At 36.9% G+C, this 21,306-nt stretch overlaps 1 protein-coding gene across 4 annotated transcripts in view; it reads left to right on the top strand.

The window, feature by feature from the left end:
- The window catches only part of RETREG1 (reticulophagy regulator 1), a 66,029-nt gene that overhangs the window by 38,982 nt on the left and 5,741 nt on the right, over window positions 1-21,306 (top strand). For 3 of the 4 annotated variants that reach the window (XM_023922133.2, XM_086898260.1, XM_086898271.1), the window contains exons 4-8: window positions 13,408-13,534; window positions 15,372-15,456; window positions 16,676-16,813; window positions 18,573-18,637; window positions 19,790-19,916. In XM_023922133.2, coding sequence (XP_023777901.2) covers window positions 13,408-13,534; window positions 15,372-15,456; window positions 16,676-16,813; window positions 18,573-18,637; window positions 19,790-19,916 — 542 coding nt within the window. Of the gene's footprint in view, window positions 1-3,490; window positions 3,713-13,407; window positions 13,535-15,371; window positions 15,457-16,675; window positions 16,814-18,572; window positions 18,638-19,789; window positions 19,917-21,306 lie in introns of those variants that run through there. The other variant, XM_023922135.2, reaches the window with a different exon arrangement.

Below are 21,306 nucleotides of genomic sequence, written 5' to 3'. Positions count from 1 at the left end.
TTTATTTCTGGTCTCTCCTGACTTAAATTGGTCATGGTAAAAACAAGAAAAATTTGCAAAAAATAGTGAGGATGTTTGAGGGCATGCAAGAGCTTACATGTATGAAATAGGTGAGCAAAATAGGGCTTTTAAAGATGAATGAGCTGACCAAGAGGATGACATTGTAGATAGAATCTTCTTCCTCTTGATTACAGAACCAAGGGCTTCCATTTTCCTTTCAGAAGTAGTAACACAAGGAGAGGAGTTCACTCTAAGGTAGAAGGGGTTCTTTCTGTTGAAGAACCGACAGAGTTGAGGGGAGGAAAAATTTCAGAAAATTCTGCAAGAAGTGAGAGAGACATAGTGAAACTGGAATGTAGCAGCTCAGACAAAGAAGTTGCACAGAGAAGCATGGATTATTCATGTGAGTTGAGGCCTCAAAAGTGGCAAGAAGGAACTTAGAAGGACAGAGAAGAGTGACTCAAGTCCAGTGCAGAGCTTATCTGCAACTAAGCAAGGCAATAAGAATCTCCTTGAAAAATAACATGGGTAGGAAAAGACTTTCCTTCTTCATTCTGTCATTTTTAGTCACTTTGAGTTTTCAATATTGGAAAAGTTTTAAACTGATTTTTAGCAATGATAAGAAATGGTTCTAAACAGCTTCATCTTTCAATTTTGCAGTCCTATCAAAAAAACCCCAAATTATAATGGTCTGCAAAAACAATAAGTCACTGTGAAAAGCTAAAGAGAGTTAACTGTCATCTGACTGTTCCAGTATAAAACTTCTTGGAAACCAGTTGAAATGGCTACAGCAAAGAATATTGGGTGGGGTTTGGCTGGTTTTTTGTTCCCAAACAGTATGCAGTTAAGCTGCAGATGCCCTTGTCGCAAGATGTTATAGGTGTTATCATAGGATGGAAATCCACTCAGAGCTAAAAAATAGACATCACAGCTGGCTAAATCTCCACAAGGTGGAGTCTGGAAGACTATCTGTAGAAGGCAGCAATGTTTGGGTTTTTTTTCCTTGGCTGTTCCTTTTTGGATACTGCAGAAGATGCCAAAGCCCTTGGGCCTGATTCAGCACAGTATTTCTGTTTACCTGCTGCTGTTCCACCAAAGTGTTCTTGGAGAGGTCATTCCATCTCATGTGAAGTAATCTGGAACCTGATCTGCAGGAAACCTCCAGATGGGCCAATGCAAATTATAATTCCCTTGAGTACAGAAGAATTTAGATAAGAAAAATGAGATGATTTTTCTAGATAGTCTTCTTTATGATACCAAGCAAAATACTTCAGTGTGATTGCAGTTCCACTAATTATGCACTCATGCTGTTTTCAAGTATGATTTTCAAAAGTGATGAGCAGTGATACCAGTAGAAACTGGTCTTTGAATATTGAAGTGTTTTATAAATGTTCTAATTCCAAGCTAACAGGTCCTTGACATTTTAGATAGGTACTCATTTAGCAGACAGTTTTGAACCTAATCTTTTCAGGTCTTCCTTATGAATAAGTAAATAAGGTGATATTATACTCCTTGCCTCGGTGAGGGCTGGGAAGAGTTGTAAGGAATTGTAAAAGTAAACAGTTTTTCTGCTGTAGCAATAAGCTCTGTACAGAGTGTGACCAAGAAATGAACAGTCCAAAGCTGCACTTGAAGAGTTTGGAGTACATCAAGTTCCAAGGCTGAAATACAGGGATATACATAATACTGAAAGCTTTTCAGCTTCTGAGTGTGACCATCAAATGCATTAAAATGGAATATTTTGTAAAAAAGCATTTGACATAGGAAATGTATGTGGTTGTGTAAGAGTATATTGCAGTGCATGGAAACTAAAGCAGCCCAGTTTGCATAATGAGTTCTGTTTTGTTTCCTTTCATTTTTGATGCTGCACTTAAATTCTGAATGATGCTCCTACGTGTTGGCAGATTTCAGTTATTTCTTTTGGTTCATTTCCTAATTAGAAGACATCACAACTTTGATCTGAAGGTGAAACTGTTACACAGAATCGTTTTCATTAATTAAGATTTTTGAATTTAGCAGCTCTGTTGTTTCAGGGTAAGCTTGAAGAAATTCAACTCATAATTATTTCATCTATTACTATCAGAAGAAAAAGGGGAAAGGAAAGATTACATTGGAATATACAGATATCAGTGGCCATGGAAAGTCTCATTTGTAGACAGGATATTTATTAATGCTTATTTATATATTGAATTGCACGGTTTTGTCAGAGGACTTTACTCCTGGTTTTTTTTAGATCTTACTAGTCCTTTTGAAGAAATTTATATGAAAAAAAGAAGAAAGGGTAGAATTCTTCACCATTCTAAAAGTTAAGCAGTTTTCCAGAAATTATGTATTACTCACAATGCACCATATATAGCTTAGCAAATCAAAGATATAGGGCATATCTTTCTTCCAGCTTTGCTTATATATTTTTTTCATTTATTTTTAACATGTGACAGCCCCAGGACAATTCTTACCATCTCATGAAGGACAGGCAGGTGTAAATCTTGCTGGGTTCCTTCCTAGAAAAAGAGATTTCTTATGTGAAGATCTCTGAATGTAATATGGATTTGAAAATATATATTTGAAAATATATTAAGAACAACAGGTCAACCTGTTCAATGAAGGAAGGAAGCTGCATGAAGGAGCAGTGCTGAGCCACGTGCTGAACGACAGACATACGGGATCCTTGGAGTCTTGGACTGTGTGACAGAGCTCCACAGATAAGGTTGCGGGGGTGTTGAAAATTAATAGACACAGAGCTGGTGTAGCTGATGTGGCAGAATCCTTGTCATGCATGCAGCAATAGGAGGAAAAGCCATAGGAGGAAATCCATATTCAATTCACCTTCATGGAAGCAATCAAAGTATTTTGGCAGAAAGCCTCCTCCTGCCATCATACTGTAGTTTTTGAGGATTCTTTCAGGACAGTGTTCTGGTGTTCCTATCTAAGATAGTTGTGGCAGACGAGCTTGGAATCAGAATTTAAAAGCAATGCAATTAATCATTATGGGAAACTTGTCTTCCTGTTCCTTATTTAAAAGAATTACTAAGTTCTTTTTGATTTTTTTAATCTGTGAATTTAGACATTGGAGAATAATTTGGCTTCTTCTGTCAGCTTTTGACTGATGCTTTGCAGGGAGGAAAAAAAGGATAATTTAATAGTTTATAGTTTATAATTTTTTTTGTAGTTAATAGTTTATAGTTTTAACAGTAATCTCTTTGCTATCATATTTTTAAGTCTTTAACTTTTATTAGAGTGATTTAGCTTCACATCATTTTGGTTGCTGCTTACACCTGAGAGAAATGGGAGATATTGAAGAAGATTTTCAGTAGAAAGAGAAAAATAAAAGTAGTAAGTGGGTGGTGATTCTGCCTCACATGACCAGAAGGAAAACAAACTTTGGCTGTTGACTGTGCTTGCTACTAAACACCCTGTCATAGTGTGTGAGGTGAGTCACGACTTGTTTATTTATAGCCACGGCCAATCAAAGCCGACCGCTCTGAACTTCATTCAAGACCAGCAGCACTTAGGATGTCTTGTAAACATCTGCTCTCTGAGCAAGGAGCATTCTTCCTGGCAGTGAGCAGCACAGGTGCCTGGCTGGTGGCTCCTAAAACATAAAACAGACTAGAAGATCGTTGCCTGGATTATCTAGATTGGTAGAGAGAGACAGAGAATTCTTTTTTACATCTGAAATGCCAGACAGTGAGGATCTGGGACAAGATGACAGGTACTGTACCTTGCTTGTGCTGGCCCTCCCGTGCAGTGCAGCAATGGCTGAGGCTTCATGTAATTAATCTGTGTGTGCTCCTGAGTGCTCAGCCTGAGATCAGTTTTCTCTGCATTGTAACCAATCTTCTGCTTCTTGAGGGCTCTGCCTCTAATGCTAACCTTCTCAGGAGGGAAGTGTGAGTCTTAATGTCTGATAGAGGGTAAATGAAACGGCTCTGAGGTACTTCTTAAACTGAAGCTGAAAGAAAGAAAATACTGTGTGGTTTCTACCTGGTCACTTTTTCTTTCAAAGCCTCAATATGTCATACATGGAAATAGTTTAGTTGGAGCCATGCTACTGACAGAACACTATCTCATTTCTTTGAGACATGGGCACTGTGTCCCTTTGAGGTATACCTGTCTTTCTGTAGTTCAGCTTTTATTTGAATTAGCTGATAAAACCAACAGTCGGATACAAAACTTGGTAACAATTTTAAAAATACTGTTTTATCAAATACGATCCAGCACATTCCTCTGAAATAAATGCCTTAATTAAATTTAACCAAATAGTTTTTAAAATAGGTATTTGAAAAGTAGATGTTACTGATGTTTGGCTGTGACAGAGTTTATAATCTAGATTTCTTAAAGTCCACATGGTTTTTCCGTAGTCTTGTTGCTAATCAAAACGTTGGCTCTAAAACGGTGTAAATGAAATATTTGATGTTGTAAAAAGAGTATTTGTCATGTATGTAGAAATAGGTGCTTTTTTTAGAAGTTAGTGAACACAATGCCAAAATACAGAGGCAAATCTAAAAGTTAAGCAACTACAGGGATCAGAACTGGGCATTTCATTATGGCTTTGGGTTTGATTTATTCTAGTTAAATTTAAATCTGAACATTTATGTGGATGCTTTTCCAGCATGTTTGTCAGTGTGTTGTGAGATGAAATACAGGAGATAGTTCTGTATTGTTCTTGTCTGTTGTAGAGCAGCACATTCAAGCACAGCTCCCTAACTGGATGAGTGTGGGTGAATGGATCCCCAGGAGCAATTGGGTCTCTGCAGGGGTGGGGTCACCTACACATTTCCGTTTGCAGGGATATCTGGGTTGTGCCCTATATATATATGACATAGATTACAATTAATTGTAGTTGCAGGTAGCATTTTTTCTTAAGGAAATGTTGACTCATTACTGATAACCACCAAAGCGTTAATTGCTACTCTTTAAAAAGTGTTTGGTGAGGTCTCCACTTTGTTCAATTGTTTATTTTTCAATAAAGAAAAATGGAAATATGTGACCCCTTAAAAAAAGTTTTCAGCTTTGTAATAGTACCTAATTTATTTTATTCACAATTCTTTCTCTATAAAGGCTTGCAGCAAGCTTTGACAACTGAACAGAAGGCCTAAGACTCTAAGACCTCTTTTTCTGTCAAAGTTGGGAGTTTTAGTTTTGGAAGAAAAAAGATGAGCTTTTCTAAAGCAGTAACCTGGAAAAACATAACAGAGCCTGCTGTGCCCATTTCTCATTTTTGACGCTACCATTAAATTAACTGACCCTGATGCTCATCCCTCATCCTTTTGTGTCTTTGCTATTGAGCAAAAAGGTTTGAGAAAGTAGTTTAATCAAAAGGTTCCAATTTTTTTTTCTGAAATTAATTTGCAGTTTTGTCTTGGTCATAACAAATAGGCTATAACTGGAGAACATTGCTAAAGAAGTGCTAATGAGGTTTGGTGGAGGTCAGAATATTTTGGTCCAAGTTAAACAAGAAGAAATAGAAGGAGGAGCTATGGGACCTGCACAGGAGCAATTAATCTTACAATTGCAAAGGAAGAAATTTTAATGTAAATGAACAGATAAGGGTGTAATTTTTAGAGCACACTGAATCAAAACTTCGGCTTGTATGCATTCAAAAAAAGGAGAGCAGTAGTATTTTTTTGAAAGGTGCAGAATGAGCTTTGATCCCTGATTGGTTTCAGTGCACTGCTCTCCTTGTAGGCCCTTCTCAGATGCAAATACTTTTTACATCCTCTCTCCTCTCAAGTTCATGTCCTACTTCAGAAAATATGTAATATTGTGTCACAAGTGTGTTTCATGAACATTGTTACATCATACTTAAATATGTGGCATTGGTCAATACTCTGTTAGTCATACTGAGAATGAAAATGAAAAATAAGCAAAGGAACAGATGCACAAATACTTCTTAGTAAGGCTAGCCAAAAAGCAAAGACTTGTGAAGAGCAGGAACCCACTCATATCTTCTGTTTTGGCACATGATCATGGGTAGTAATAGATGAAGAACAATGAGGAAATGCATGGCCACAGGTAGAGAATTGAAAACAATTTAGCATAAGGAGAGATTTTCCCTCAGTAGTTCTTTATCATCAGGTCCACTACAGTTTTGGTGAAAGACAGTATAATTCTATAATTCTTTTTTTTTTTTTTTTTTGAAAACTGACTATTTGTGAGGAATCTAATGAGAGTCAAAAATGTACAAAAGACACTGAACTCACTCACTGTGAATATCGGTCCTGAAGTGGTGGAAACACATGGCTTTAGGAACTCTCCAGTAATGCATCAGAGTAGTAAGTTATAACATACGTGTACAAAATACATTAAAACCCATGAAAAAGAGTCAAAATTAAGTTGTTCACAGAAAAAAGTTAAAGTCATCTTGTTAGGTAACACAGAAAGTAATTTAAAAAGAAACAATCTTTGGCACTTGAAAATACAGTTTTCCTTCTTTTTTTGTTTTTTTTTTGTGCAGCTGTTTTGCACTTCAGGGAATATTAAGCCCATCTTTCCTAGCTGTTTGGCTTTGAAAGGCCTTGAGCTAGGAATATCTCAGCTGAAGAATGTGGAGTCTGTGAAGGAAGAAAATCAATTGATTTTGTTAAAAACCACTAGAAGAGTTGTCTTTGCAAGAGAAAAATAATTCAAAATAATTGCTTCTAACAGCTGGGCAGATTTGTTTAAAGTTCTGCAAATGGAACTTTATGGTCTTGTTGTTTACTTTTCTGAACAAAAATATCTCTTTTGTGTTTGTAACAGTTATAAATGGGAACGTGACCTGAAAGATGCCAGCCTTTCGATCATCTTGGTAAAATGACAGCAGCACACAGTAAATAGCATTATAGTCTTTGCTAAACAGAAGGCAAATCAGTTAAAAGTATTTACATGGCACTGAAACACTCCATTTTCATGCAAAGACACATTTAAAAACATCTTAATGACTATGTCATGAATTTGTACTAATGGCACTTGACTGTCAGATCATGCTTTGACCCCAAAGTGCAGTAGTAGCTGGTGTTCTCCTCAGGAGAGCTGAGTGGGACAGGTCAGAGGAAGGGTTTCCTGTGAGAGCTGGACTACCAATCTGCTCACTAGAGTCTGCTGAGAGGAGCTCAACAATGAAATGCCCCAATTTAGCTGGAGTATATTTTGTTTGTCTTAGCAGGACATTCAGCAAAAAGTGACATCATTTAATACTGTCTGCTGTATTGAGGAATACTGGAATCACCTTCAAAAAAAATCTGGAATTAACCAGTTCATGTTTGGTCAGTTTTAAAAATAGTATGGAGTTCCTTATTCAGACTTCATAAGATGACTGATGTATTATACCTGAATAGAAGAGATGAAACCTACCCTCCAAAATAAAATCCTGTCAGTAATGGGTCTTTTTTTCATTTAAACAGTCTGTTGGACAAGATGAATTCACCTATCTCTTTGTGGAATGCTTCAGTGTATTTTTATAAGAATAAGCTTGCTTTCATTTTCAGAAAACTTTGTTCTCAACTAGTAATATAAGCAAAACAACTACCTTAATTTATTGGATTGATATTGTTTAGCAGGACGCCAGTGGTAAAATGTTCCCATGTCAGTTGCAGAGAAGAAAATATAATTATGGCTTTAGTTTAACACTCTATGTAAGGAGTATATAGAGTCAGGGATGAAAGGTTGCTTATCTTCTCACATGGCCCCACCAGTCTGCAGTCTATTGAGAAAGGCACATCCAGCCTCATCAAATGTTGATGGTTTAAACATATTTCTTGTACAGTAATATTACCAAAAAATCATCTTGGTCAGGAAATAAAAGGGGAAAAGCTGTGAAATAAGATATTTTTCAGGTTTTTTTATTCCACACCTTCCCTTGAAAAAAATCCAAAACAGGAACAGCAAATTGGACTGATCCACTGTTAATAAAAAAAAAGTACAAACTTGGAATCTCAGAAGAGGCTGGGAAGAAAACACTGTAAGAGTTTGAGAAACAATGTTACACAGTATTAACACAATTCATTTAGTTCTTATAAACAGTGTATTTGAACTACTGGATGTATGATAATTAAAGGAGATTTTTGGGTTGGGAAATGTTAGCTACTCTTTAAGGCTGATAACTACATTCTCCAGCTTCAATTTAAAAACAACATCTGTCTCTGTACCTTAGAGATTCCAAGGGTGCCAAAGTCTCAACATTGAAGGGATAGTCAAATGTGATCAGTTAAAGGATGTTAGCCACAATACCACATGTTAGTGAGCCTAAATCTGTGCAGCACCTGTGGATTAGCAATGGGAAATAGGGTGCATGTGGATTTCTACAAGCTGAAGAGATTTCTGTTAGAAAAAACTTGTACTATTTGGAGCAAAAAGGTTGTAGATGAAAATTCTCCCTGAAGTCTTAAGAATGGAGTACATTTGTAGATGCTTCCTGATTTTGCTTTTTCTTTTGTGGAAGTCTTTGATGCAAGGACAATTTCACATGGTATCCCAGTGATTCATTTAAATGGTAGGTCTTGTTGACTTGGTCATGGCCACATGACACAAATACAATTATTTTAGTATACTTAATGATTGCATAGGATCCAAAAGTGGCACAGGATAGAGCCCAGTTCTACATAGTCACCTTTAAAATTAGCCACATGGGTCATTAGGATGCTGTGCTGTTAGCTTAGTGGTGCTGGTCATTCTGTCTTTCCACATAGTGCACATAACATTCACAAATGTGTTACACTGTGTGTCTGTAAGGCTAATCAATATCACATTGTGTTCCACCACAGTTCAATAGTAGATTTTAGAGGTTTTGCCATTGGTACTTTAATATACTTAACTGTAAAATTTCCTTTTAACACTATTTTGTATTTTGGAAATAGAAAGGGGTGTTTATTTTCATTTTCAGTCTACATCCTCCTGAAATTTCTATGTCAAAAAAAAATAAATTACACAAACCTTTTTAGTCTGAATACTATTTTAAATCCCTTATGTCTGTACCTTAATAATTTAGAAGAAAAATTTCAAAACCTACTTTTTTTGTATAGCTCTTCAGGTATAAAATGTTTGCTTCAGAGAAAAACTGTATCATTATATACATTATATTATATATTAAACTGTATCCCTTCTGCACTGTGATGACTTCTTTCTTACAGCAGAAACCTATGAAAGCTCTGAAAAGGTAGACCTGCTTGATTGGGATTTGCTAATAGTTTACATGCTGGATTTAATTTGAATAAGTTTCATGATGAACTTCTGGTTGCCTGTTTGTCCTTTGATATCCAGATCCCTTACAGCTGCACCATTTTGTAAGTTCTATATATTACCTTTTTAAAAACTACCAAGTAGCCATATTACCTGTATTTTGATTTACATATCTTTGGGAATGTAACTTTCGGTTCTTCCACCTTGATTACTGCATTCTAAGTTACCCTGAAAATTACATAGTGCACAGGCTTCAAATGTGTGTGGTTACAGTTGGGAAATCAAGAGGGTTTAGAAGCTCTATAATTACTAACTCTAGGTTTATGTGGGTGCAGTCCTTCCGATCCACCACATCATGGTGTTCTCTTGTCGCTGCTGCAGTTCTGAGTACCATATCTGCATGAAGATACATAGGAAACTGTGTGCGCATAATTAAAAAAAATCCAGCACATCACGAAGAGATCTTTAAACCAGTAACATGAGATCTGCTGACCTTTCTGAGAGAAATGTGATGGGGCTTTGCTTGAACAGATGTCTAGCTACGAAATGGGAGCATGACACCATCAGTCATTTTTAGCAAATGTAATGCCACTGACTCTTCTGGCTAGGGTTTGTGACTGTGATCAGTGGAAGCGTCTGGGTGGTAGAATGTTTTGGGAAGGTTTTTTTTACATGTACTAGGCAACAGTTTATATATTTGCTCAGTTACAGAAATGATGCAATAGGCAGGCAAAAGGATGTGAGTAATTTATTTTTTCTGAACAATCTTAACCTTATTTACGGTAGTTTTAGAATGTAAGTAGCATTGTGTATCAAACTAAGGATAAGTGATGGGAGCATAAAATGTTATACTTTCTAAATTATCCACAAAAGCCTTTAAAAATATTCAGTTGGCTGCTTATCCCCAAAGGAGCACCCAGAGAGCAGTCCCCAAAGCTCTTTTGGCAGGAAGGATAGGGTTCACATTTAAGTAATGTATTAAGGTATTGTGAGTACCATAATTAACTCCACTAATATTATGCTGAAATAGATTTATATTCTTGGTTGACTTATGTCATAGTCAGGCACTCCACATTCATCATCTACATCACTTCATGTGACTTCTTTTTCCCTTTTTATCTTTAAATGTGGCCACTGGAAAACTAATTTCTCTGGAGTATGCATCATTGTGTGTCTGTTTCCTTTTGATCTAATGCAGGCTTAATAGTTATTTCTGTTTTTACAGGGCCATGAGATAAACTCTCTGCGTACCTACATTTTATGTTGTACATAAAATGTACATATGGTACATACACAAAAGGTACATATGATGTACCTCTTTTCTTTCTCACTCCCTCTTCACTGGGATCTGTTGTTTCCCCTTTGTTCTAACCCTCTGGACTGTGGGTAACACTGCGATATAAGTCAGCTCAGGGTAAAAGGACAGAAAAGATAGACATCACCAGGGCTGGTAGTTGTTGGGAGGTGTGAACAAGAAGAGGCAGCATGTGCATCTGGGGGTCACACTGAAGATCAGCAAGCTGACTTTCTTACACCTCTAATTGCCTAGGATCAGAATAAGGTTTCAAAATAGTGACTGGTGTTCCTTGTAAAATAGAAAATTGTAGCTGCTGTAGAACTGACAAAGGTGTCTTACCGTTTCTTGTGGCCTAGAAGCAGCCACCAAGTACTCCTTTGTGGAGCTCACTAGGGGGTTTCCAAAGTGTTGAAGCAGATTGCACCTGCACATCCACTCCTTTTGCTTGTCTTCTTGTCTAGTCCATGCACCACATGTGGACCACAAGGCCAAAGCATATAGCAATGCATTTTATCTGCACTGCAGCTCATACTTTCAACAACTTGGCTAAAGAAAGCATCACTATGACCAAGCAAGGCAACTGCAGGGAATTTTCTGTGTAAATGTGCACTTTTTCTTCATAATTTGCAATTTTTAAAAATTTTTACTAGTTAAAATTGTGCCTTTGTTATAGCTCCTTGTCTTTAATCTATATTGTCTTTATATTAGTGGTTAACATAGCTGAAAATAGTCTGCATTTTTATTGTACTTTATGCTTTCATCTTTCCCCCCTCTGTTTTTGCTATTAGCTAGAATTGTTGAAGTGAGTATCTAGAGTTCTCCTAGGTACTTCAAAGCTCTACTTTGATAGCAGGCATCAGGCCTGTTCATTTTTGCTTTGTGCTTCCGCAAAGTTCTACTTTGATTGTCAACAATTTTAAATAAAAAGTAGGAGTAAAAGTCTGTAAAAGGATTTTTTATTCAGAGCACTGTCATAATAGTAGTTTTCAGTACTGGAATAAATGGGCAGCTCTTAAAAGACTTATTATTAATGCTGAAGAATGGTTTACAGAAGCTGGAAGCAGTGTCTCTGTAGGGGGAGTAGCCTATCAATAAAAATTGCAGTTCCCGGAGGCCAAAACCCTTGTACAATACTTTTCTGAAAGTATTATCAGAGATAATGGAAATTGAAATCTCTACTGTGTGTGGGAGGCAAACAGAAGGCTCTGTGTAACATTGCTCATCCCTCCAGCTGGGTTCCTGCAGTGATCTCTGTGAGTTATGGTTTTATTTGCATCCTCTGTCACAGGCAAATATCTGCATTCAGTGTCTTGCATGGCTGGGAATTGGCAAAAGTCACCTAGTCCAAGACACAGGGTTCTTATCCTGTGCATTTCAGGTGCGCTGCTTTAAATAGTTCATTGGTTTTTTTCCTCAAAGGGGAGGAAAAAACCCTCACCCTGACTATTAACGTTTATTAATGTAGGAGGAAATCACACCACAGCAACACCATGTATACAATGACACCATATATACTATAACACAGTCAGGAGTAGGGCACCAGTTTTGGGGTTTGGGCTTTAATGAGCCTTACCCTGTGGCTGGAACCGCCGTTCCATGTGGGTCGCAGTGCTCCAGGCAGTGTGGCTGTGTCCTGGCTGTGTCCCTGCGTCCCTCCTGTCCCTGGCTGGTCCCCACCACCTTGTGGCAAACAAGGACAGCTGGGAGGCAAGGAAGGGTCTCTGCAGAGCATTTTTGACTGAAATTGTGCCTTTTTACAAAAACGAGGCTGCAGAGACCGTGTGTGGCTGATAGGAGTTGGGAGTTTGATCTGACCATCTGTGTGTCCCCTTATGGCTGTGCTCCAATGCATGTACAGTATTTTTTTCATAATGTAGGTTTTTATTTATCTTGTAATTCAATCTACCTGTGACAAAATGTTTACTATTAATGCAGAGATGGATTACACATGTAATGGGTTATGTATCTCAGAGTTGCTCATGGCTGGCTTGCATTCACTCTGATCAAAGCTGTGCGTACTCAGCAGTGCACTATGCGAAAAATAACTCAATAAAGCTGGTGTAGAATATACTTCAGATTCTCAGTGTTTGCATGGTGGTTCGTCCATTCTTTGTACCAGTTTGACTTGACATTGACTGGCCTGCTTATGTCTTTATTATTATTTGTTGTTTCATAAAACAGCTTTGTTGTAGATGCTTTGTTTACTCCACAAAGGTATATAATGTGACCATTTAAGCTCAATATTGGATAAAGTTATCAGTCCCAAATGTGATAGACACATATGCTGTCCCATGGTTTTTTGAAAATTCTTTGGTACAGGTTTTTTTAGGGGGATTGTTAGTTTATGAAAAGTACTGAACAGTCATAGGATAAGCTTTAGAAACAGTCCTTTCAATATAATAGAAAAACCAAAATTCAGTAGGAAAATTAATGTAAACAGCAAGACTTCAAGAGCAATTTCTTTTTTTCTAGGTTGGGTAGCAATTTCATCATCATAGTTTGCAGAGCAAGATAAAAAAGAGAAAAAAAAAAAGCACAAGAATTATAGGCATAAAATGAAATGCATTAATATGTGTGGCCATCTTGTGGCAATGAAAAGTACTGTGGTATTTTTTTTAAAGAAAAAATAATTTTAATAATCAAGTTTGGGGGCAGTTGCTTGATTTAGATGACAACTGTGCCTTAAACTCAATGTCTTCATATGACCAGAATGAATAAGCAGTCATTTTTGTATGTACTGAAAGCTGCTACTACTGAACAGATTATTTTTTTTTTAGTTAAAACAATCAAATTAGCTCAATATAAAATACGAAGAAAGAAGCACACGTGTCTCTAACATGGCAGCAGCCATTGGATTGCCAGAGGCTAAGGCTTTACATGATGTTTTCAACCAGTTTCAACTTCCATATGAGCTGTAAACAAAGTCAGATATTTTTGTTTGTTTTACTCAGCTGGAAAGTCACCGATTCCAGTCAAGACTACAGACTCAGAATAAATCAGTGCATTTCAGAAGCACTGATGAATTTATTTGCATTTCTTCAAGAAATGTCCCACTTTAAGGAACAAAACCCTGGCAAGGTAAGCACTCCCCAATAAGATTACCAATTCTATATGATTTAATAAGAAGGTGAGATAGATTTAGAAAAAAAACAAGTGAACAAGCGGAAAAAAAGAAAAAGAAAATGTACATTCTGACACATTCAGTCATGAGTTTCTGATAACTTTTTTTTTTTTTGCTGTAGAGTATGGGTAGGTAGTCAGTGTGCTGTTCACAGTGAGCTTTATAGAAATACAGTCCTTCCCCATACAGCTGTTGGAACTTCACCGGTTATTCCATGGATTTTTTAAAGGAAATTTAAAACACCACAATTTAATAAAAACTTGAAAAAGCAAAGAAGTAAATGGGCATGTTCCTAAACACAAAAATGTGGGGTTTTTTCTCAAATAACTGTAGTTTTCAGGAATAGCTGCATGAAGAGAACTCCTCTTAGTTTACTGCGGCAATTTTTCTTCAATATGCTAATAGTTGGTGATTTTCCCTTTTTCTACTGGAAAGACTGAGCTAGAGAACCCAGTTCATGAAGAGGCAAGCAAGAGTAAGGCATTTTTTCCCCGAGTTCAAAGAATATAATTATTTAGTTCTAGTCAAAAGTGAAGCAGTTTTTTTTTTTTCCAAAGAGAAATATAAATAATGTAAACATATATTATGATAATAATATATTACATTTTTATATTTGTATTGCCAAAAGCAAGTTAAAAGAAGACTATAAGGCTTTTCTCCTCTTTTAATCTCTCTTCATTTTGCCAGAAAGTCTTCCCTGAAAACAGGCCATTCAGAATTAGCAAATAGAAAGTATATAGTGCCACACTCAAATATTATCAGTTTAGACTGAACACACAGATGAGCAAGTGGATGAAAAAATGAAAATTATAGAAGAATTAAAATTATGTAGAAAAAAATTAATAAATTATATAAAGAGTAGTTGTCTGTTTGGACAATAAAGTTATCTTTAAAATAAGTAAGTTTATAGTGAAGTAAGCAAATGTGGTATCAGTAATGTGGTAACATGACAGTAGCTGTTAAGAGATATCTAGCCCTAGTTCAGAAAAGATAATTTTGATAGCGTGTTTTCCCTTCTTTTCCCTGACCTCATTCTCTAAGCCATTTCATTATTTTACTGCTATAATTAGAAGCACATTAGGCAGTAATGCTGTGTGCAAAATTTCTTTGAATTAACTATTTTATTGCAATTCAGCTCCAAAAGCAGATAGATCCTTTCTGCAAATTTTCAACAGATCAGTTGAGCACTGTGCAGTTGTGAAAGGTGCACTGCTATACTTCAGTCACCACAAAGGCGAAATCTCAAATTTTATATTGAAAATTCGGCTCAGTCTTGTCAGTAACAGGGATGCTAGAGCAGCCAACAAGCATGAAGAGATTGCTTACTAGCATATGAGAGAAAACAGTTTCACAAAGTAGCACAACAGGGGAGAGAGCTGTAGCAGGAGGAAGGATGTTTTGCTTTTGTAAGCATGCAGCAAGCGTGCATTGTAATATTGCAATTAGTGAGTTGGGTTTTTTCCTGCATATAAACTGTTCAGTCTATTTGCACGCAATGAGGGAATAATTTCTAATAATTTTAGCAATAAACATGAGCTCATTAAAACTTTACAGTAAGTGAATAAAAAATAGCATGTTTGTATGGTAGAAGAAGGGATGCATCCTAATTATCCAAAATGGACTGTTTGATGCTTATTTACACCAAAAGTGTTAAAAGTATTTCCCAGTTTTAAAAAACAAACTTCAATGTTGCACTGCATTCTGGATTTAATTAGCATGCAACATCTTTCTTTTGCAAAATGATCTGATCATTTAAGTGAAAGTGTTAATGGTGAATTTTAATGTTTTTGTCAGTTTTGCCTTCTAGTCTGCAGCATATGTACATTTTTCACTGTCTTGGGAAGTTACATTCCTGGAGTTGTCCTCTCCTATGTCTTGTGTAAGTATGGTCTCTTTCCCAGTCATGATTTGTATATGTGTGTACTGTTCATTATTTGGTCTCTCTGTAGGGGCTATTTATGTTTTTATTTATTTACCCATTTATACACTCCTGGAAGTTTGCAGAAGACGCCAATCTCTGTGGTGCAGTTGTGGGTGCCATCCACAAGGACTTTAACATGCTCAAGAGAACCTCATGAGGTTTAACTAGACCAAGTGCAAGGTGCTGCTCCTGATATCAACCCAGGCTGGGGGATGAACAGGTGGAGAGCAGCCCTGCCCAGAAGGACTCGGGGTGCTGGGGGATGAGAGGCTGGACATGACCCAGCCATGTGCACTCACAGCCCAGAAACCAAACATGTTCTGGGCTGCATCCAAAGCAGTGTGGGCAGCAAGGGAGGGAGGGGATTCTGTCCCTCTGCTTTGCTCTGCTCAGCTCTGCTCTGCTCTGCTCTGCTCTGCTGTGCTCTGCTCTGCTCTGCTCTGCTCTGCTCTGCTCTGCTCTGCTCTGGTGAGACTCCACCTGGAGTGCCGGGGGGTCCCCAGCACAGGAATGACATGGTCCTGTTGAGTCCAAAGGAGGGACATGTAGATTTTCAGAGGGCCCTAGAACCTCTCCTATGAAGACAGGCTGAATAAGTTGGAGATGTTCAGCCTGGAGAAGAGAACACTCTGGGGAGAGGCCTTTCCTAATGAGGGCTTATAAGAAAGCTGGGAGCAAACATTTGAGCAGTGCCTGTTGAAATATCACAAGAGGTAATGGTTTTAAACTGAAGGAGGGTCAATTTAGGTTAGATATAAAGAAAAAATTTCTTACAATTTTTTGTCACATGAAAGTCAGCTTGCAAGCTTTTTCAGTGTGTTGATTCTGGCACAATGCAGCATAGTCATGTTTGTCAAGCTGAGATATCAAAATCAGGCTAAGTCAAGGTAATGATAAATGTTATAATGACCATAAATCATGTCTTACTGATAGTAAAAAATATGTCAATCGATATGAATATAATGGTATTTCCTGTGATGAGTAGGAATGGCTCCTGAAAACTGAATTTTACCTTAAAAGTGTCTGACATGGGCATTTCACAATGCATTTTTATGTAAAACTAACTATGTTATATAAAATTATCTTATGCAAAGGCATTGTTTAAGCTTTATTGAGTAACTTCTTGTACAGCAATATTTCAATACAATTTTTTCTCTGTCTTCATTTTTTATCACAGTATTGTGTGCCTTTTTATGTCCTTTCCTTAAGTGCAATGAGTTTGGACAAAAACTGTGCAGCAAAATAAAGGCAGTTCTGATGAAACTAGATTTTGGAATAGTGGAATATATCAACCAGAAGAAAAAAGAGAGATCTGGTGAGTAGTTAATTACAGTCCCATATATTATTGTATTTCTGTATGCAGAGCATTTTATTCACCTTGCAGAAAGTTTGGTTTGTCCTGAGAAGCTGTAGGAGCTTTCTTTGCATTTCTTTGAACCTGGCTACTGTTATTAGCTTTATAAGAAGTGACAGTGTATGTCAAATGTCTGGGTATGATAATAAAGAAATTATTACTTCATGGAAAGAAACAAGGCAAACTCTTTGTATGTGATTAGATGCACTCCTTATAAGTTTTCAGAAAAAAACTACTTGATGTAAGCTTGCAATGCTTATCTCTCTTTAGATAAGGCAAACTTGCCCAGCAGAAAGACCTGCTCAAAAGTCTCAAAATAAGTATGTAAAAGAATTTTCAGTAAGAGACCAAACTCTGTTCCTATATCTAAATGTGCCTTGGTTTCACTTCCTCCAGCAAAAAGAATTTGTTTTCTTCTCCAAATACTCCAAAAGCATATAAGAATTGCCACAGGAGAGCAACTGCAAATTAATCCAAGTTTCTGCATGGAAAGGGGAGAAATCAATTTAAAACAAAATCTCACCTATCTCACCTAAAATCTTTCTAATAATGGAAACTTTTAGATTTTAAGCAATAAAGCTATTTCAAGGAAAATCTGTATATGAACAGTGTTTATTCTTTGTGCTTGTTCCAGTTTTGGTAATTAAATCTTTGCAGTGTAGTCACACTTCTTGCAGGTAGCCTACCCTTTTTAATTAGTGCTACATCAGTAGACTTAATATCTGCCTTAAAACATGCATTTCTTGTAACCTGTATACAATTCATTATACAATGTGCTGTTCCTAGACCCAAGGAGAACCACCATGTGTCTTTCCCCCTTCTCTTACATGTAATGTGATAGTAATTGGAAATAAGGAATAAAGCACTGGAAATTTTCTTCCATGCATTATTCTGCTTGTTCAGTTTTAAATGAAACTGGGAGAGAAAAAGATCAGACTGTAATTTAATAAACTTGGTAAGCCAGCCCCGGGAAAAAGGTTGAGGTTAGATGCGTTCTTTCCTGCATCTCATCCTCCAGTTTAATTTAACCCAGACAAGTTCCCTACCTCGCTTTGCCTCTTGGGTTCCCCACATGGGCTCATAAACCTTGTGTTGGCACAAGGAAAAGAGAAAGTTGCAGGAAGAAGCAACCAAGAACACTATGACTGTGCTTTTCATTTTATGTTGGTTTAAAAGATTCTCAGACAGAGAAGGCAAAATTTGTGTCTCTGCTTCTCTGTAAAGAGCAATATTCTACCAGACTTCAGAGGATGCTTTGTATGCATATTTGCACGTGACTATGAATGCAGGGTAGCTGTATGTTGGTAGAAGGGGTTTGAGAATGAAGATTACATGCAATTATCAAGAAACACAGCCTGTTCTAACACATTACACCTGTGCATTTTACCAGCAGTTTAGTCTAAAAGGGAGATATGTATTGCCAGGGCAGATGAGCAGCAGAGACTCCTGAAGGAATTACAATGCAGGTAAATAGACCTACTGGAATGTATTCAGAATAACATTCTTGCTCTCACTTTGGTTACTGCATTTTGATAAGCAGGCAGTCTCAGTCAGGCCTGTTTTCCTGGTAGCATAGCTAGTAGTTTATTCACATAAATGATGCACTGTGTCAGCAGGTGGAAGTTTACTCTGCTACACAAGCTGTGTGACAGAGAACACACGCTGAACCTGGAAATCCGTTGTCATGAGTAGGATAAAAAATATATCTTTTTTCTTTCAGAAACAGCAAAAACAAAACCCACAGAAGATGACAGTGAATTAGACATATCAGCTCTGTGTCCAAAGGTGACTTTTTTCAGTCAGCCCTGTCTTGCTTTTAAAATATCTATATAGATAATGGGAGGCTATCTAGACTGCTGTCTCTGGTCTTCTGTGGAAGACTTTAACCTCCCCAGGAGGCTGTGTTCCTGAACTAAGCAATATGCTATAGAAGTGATCCATAGTCTCCATCTTTAGCCTTATACTAATCAACCTACTGCATTTGTGACTTCTGGCCTTCAAGGTAATGGTTTCATTGGCCTACTGAGCTAAGAATGTGTTTATTTTGTATTGGCTGTGGAATGATTACATTAATATTTAAAAACAAAGGTGGTTACTTTTATTTCCAACAGTGAAATTGCAGTTGATTTTTATCAAATTAAAATACAAAAGGGAAACATTAATAGAAAACCTATGTAATTTGTTGGATATTTTTGTAATCGCTTGTCTAATAATTTTCAGTGATGGTGCAAACAGGTATATTATCTATAAAATCTTTCTAGATATGTATGAGAACACTCAAATTTCTCATTTTTCTCCTAGTATTCTAAATGATTGTATGGCAAAGGTTCTTCTGTTAGAATAGCAGTTGATATTAAAAAAATCATCTTAATAGGAATTATTATGCAATATTTGATCAGTAGTGTATAAAGCCTGACTTTGACAGTGATTGCTTTGGAGGTAGTTTTGTGCTGGGGGGGAAAAAAACCCAAAAAAATATATCCCATGGGATAAAAATTTGTAGTGGAAATAACTAAATATTGTTCAGTAAATTGGTAAAGGATAATATTTTTTTGTTCAGCTAATTTTTGATGGTCTTACAGCTATTGGGCTGGTTTTTCTAGTCCACGTTTACTCCTTTTGTTACATTATGCATATTTTGTATTTGCAGGCTCATTTTGCTTTCATTATAGTAGGATTTCTTTCAAAATTAATAACTGGAATTTTCTGTGCTTCTTTAGTATAATACAGCCTTTAGTTATTACAAAGAGGGATGCTTCACTTCTAAGCATTGTATAGTATTTTCATGTTTCTTCAATTAAGGCTTAAATAGGAGGTGATTTATGTTGCTATGACATACAAGAGGAATTTTTTTTCAGTCTCTAAGCACTGTCTTTCTGAAGTGTGATTTTTTTTTTTAATGTAAGAATTCCATGTATGGGACTGTTTTCTGTGTAGGTTAGTCCTGCAATTGTTGCCAAAGAGCTGTCAGTGTCTGACACAGATGTCTCAGAAGTATCCTGGACCGATAATGGGACCTTTAACTTATCTGAGGGGTATTCTCCACAGACAGACACATCTGATGGTAAGTAACAGCTTCATCTGTATCATCAGTGGATTCCAGACATGCAAGTTACCTCAAAATGATTAGATAGTTTGAGGACAGAAGGTTTCGGGGTTCTTACTTTTCTCTCTTAAACAAATTTAAGGTTAATCTTAGTGTTTTGTATAATTTTGGATACATCTTGTGTAAGAACAGTCCTCATCTTAAAAATGTTAAAGTACATCAGCAAGTGTCTAAATAAGTAAGTAGTGCTGTGTATAACCAGCACATTCAACAAGTGCTAGATGTAGCACTCTCTTCTACCAAACCTTTTAGGCAAGTAAACCTTTTAAAATTACTACCAGTGCTTTTGTGGGTAAGTTAAGCAAAATACTGAGGAAGAAACAGTAAATACACTGACTTGTTAAATAGCCAATAAAAGGCACTGTTATTAGCTTTTACTACTAGAAATGAAGACAGCCAGCAATGAGCCTATGAAGACCTAGACTAGGAAAAGATTCTTAAGCACTTGACTTGATCTTGACCAGAAACAAGTTCTTACTTTTTACAGACCAAGCTATCAGAAAACACTTTGCTGAAATAAAGATTAAGGACAACAGTAGTTTGGTGTAATCTCACCTGTGGGTCTGTTGCTCTGCTCGTCTTGCATGTCTCCTAGGAAAACTTCCTTGTAAATGACAAGCAGGATGATACTACAGGCCAAATTAATGATTTCTGGTTTTTTCCTAATATTTCAAGTTGTAAATAGACAGCATTGCATGATCACAGAACTGTAAGCTGTAAAAAGCAATTGTCATTCATCTCACCTATCTTCCTATCCAAAGCAAGTTCAAAGCTCTTTATTCACACTTTTTGAAGTTTCTCAGGGCTGTGACCACTTGAATTCTGAACACCTTTAGTAGCAGAGATTCAGCAACTTCCCTGGAAAGCCTTTCTCAGTATTTTCTTAACTTCATGATGAAAAGGTTTTTTTCTTATAGTGAGTCAAAATTTCTCATGTTCCAGTTTGTGTCAGTTTACTCTGATCCTTTCACTGTGCACTTTCTAGAAGAGTCAGGCCCATCTTCTCTCTACCTTCCTATTCAGTAGTTAAACTGATTTCCCCTTTGCCACCTTCTCTTGGGGCCAAATGAAGCCCATTCTCTCAGCATCTATATGCATCCTGTTCTCTAACCCCCTAAATAATCACGCTGACCCACCAGGGGATTCAGCCCTGTATACCATTGTCTCTCTAGAACTGGAGAGGTCAAAACTGGGCAAAATAGTTCAATGTGTACTCTCAATTGCTGAATAGAGGAGGAAAATCCCTTCCATTGACTTTCTGCCTTCAATTCTGCTACTATAGCTCAGTGTGTGGTTGGCCTTCCTTGCTGCAAGGACATACCACTGACTTGCTACCCACAGATCTTTT

Source organism: Cyanistes caeruleus, chromosome 1, assembly GCF_971803275.1.
Source record: "Cyanistes caeruleus chromosome 1, bCyaCae1.hap1.1, whole genome shotgun sequence".
Classification (NCBI taxonomy): domain Eukaryota; kingdom Metazoa; phylum Chordata; class Aves; order Passeriformes; family Paridae; genus Cyanistes; species Cyanistes caeruleus.
This window is presented reverse-complemented; position numbering and strand designations above follow the sequence as displayed.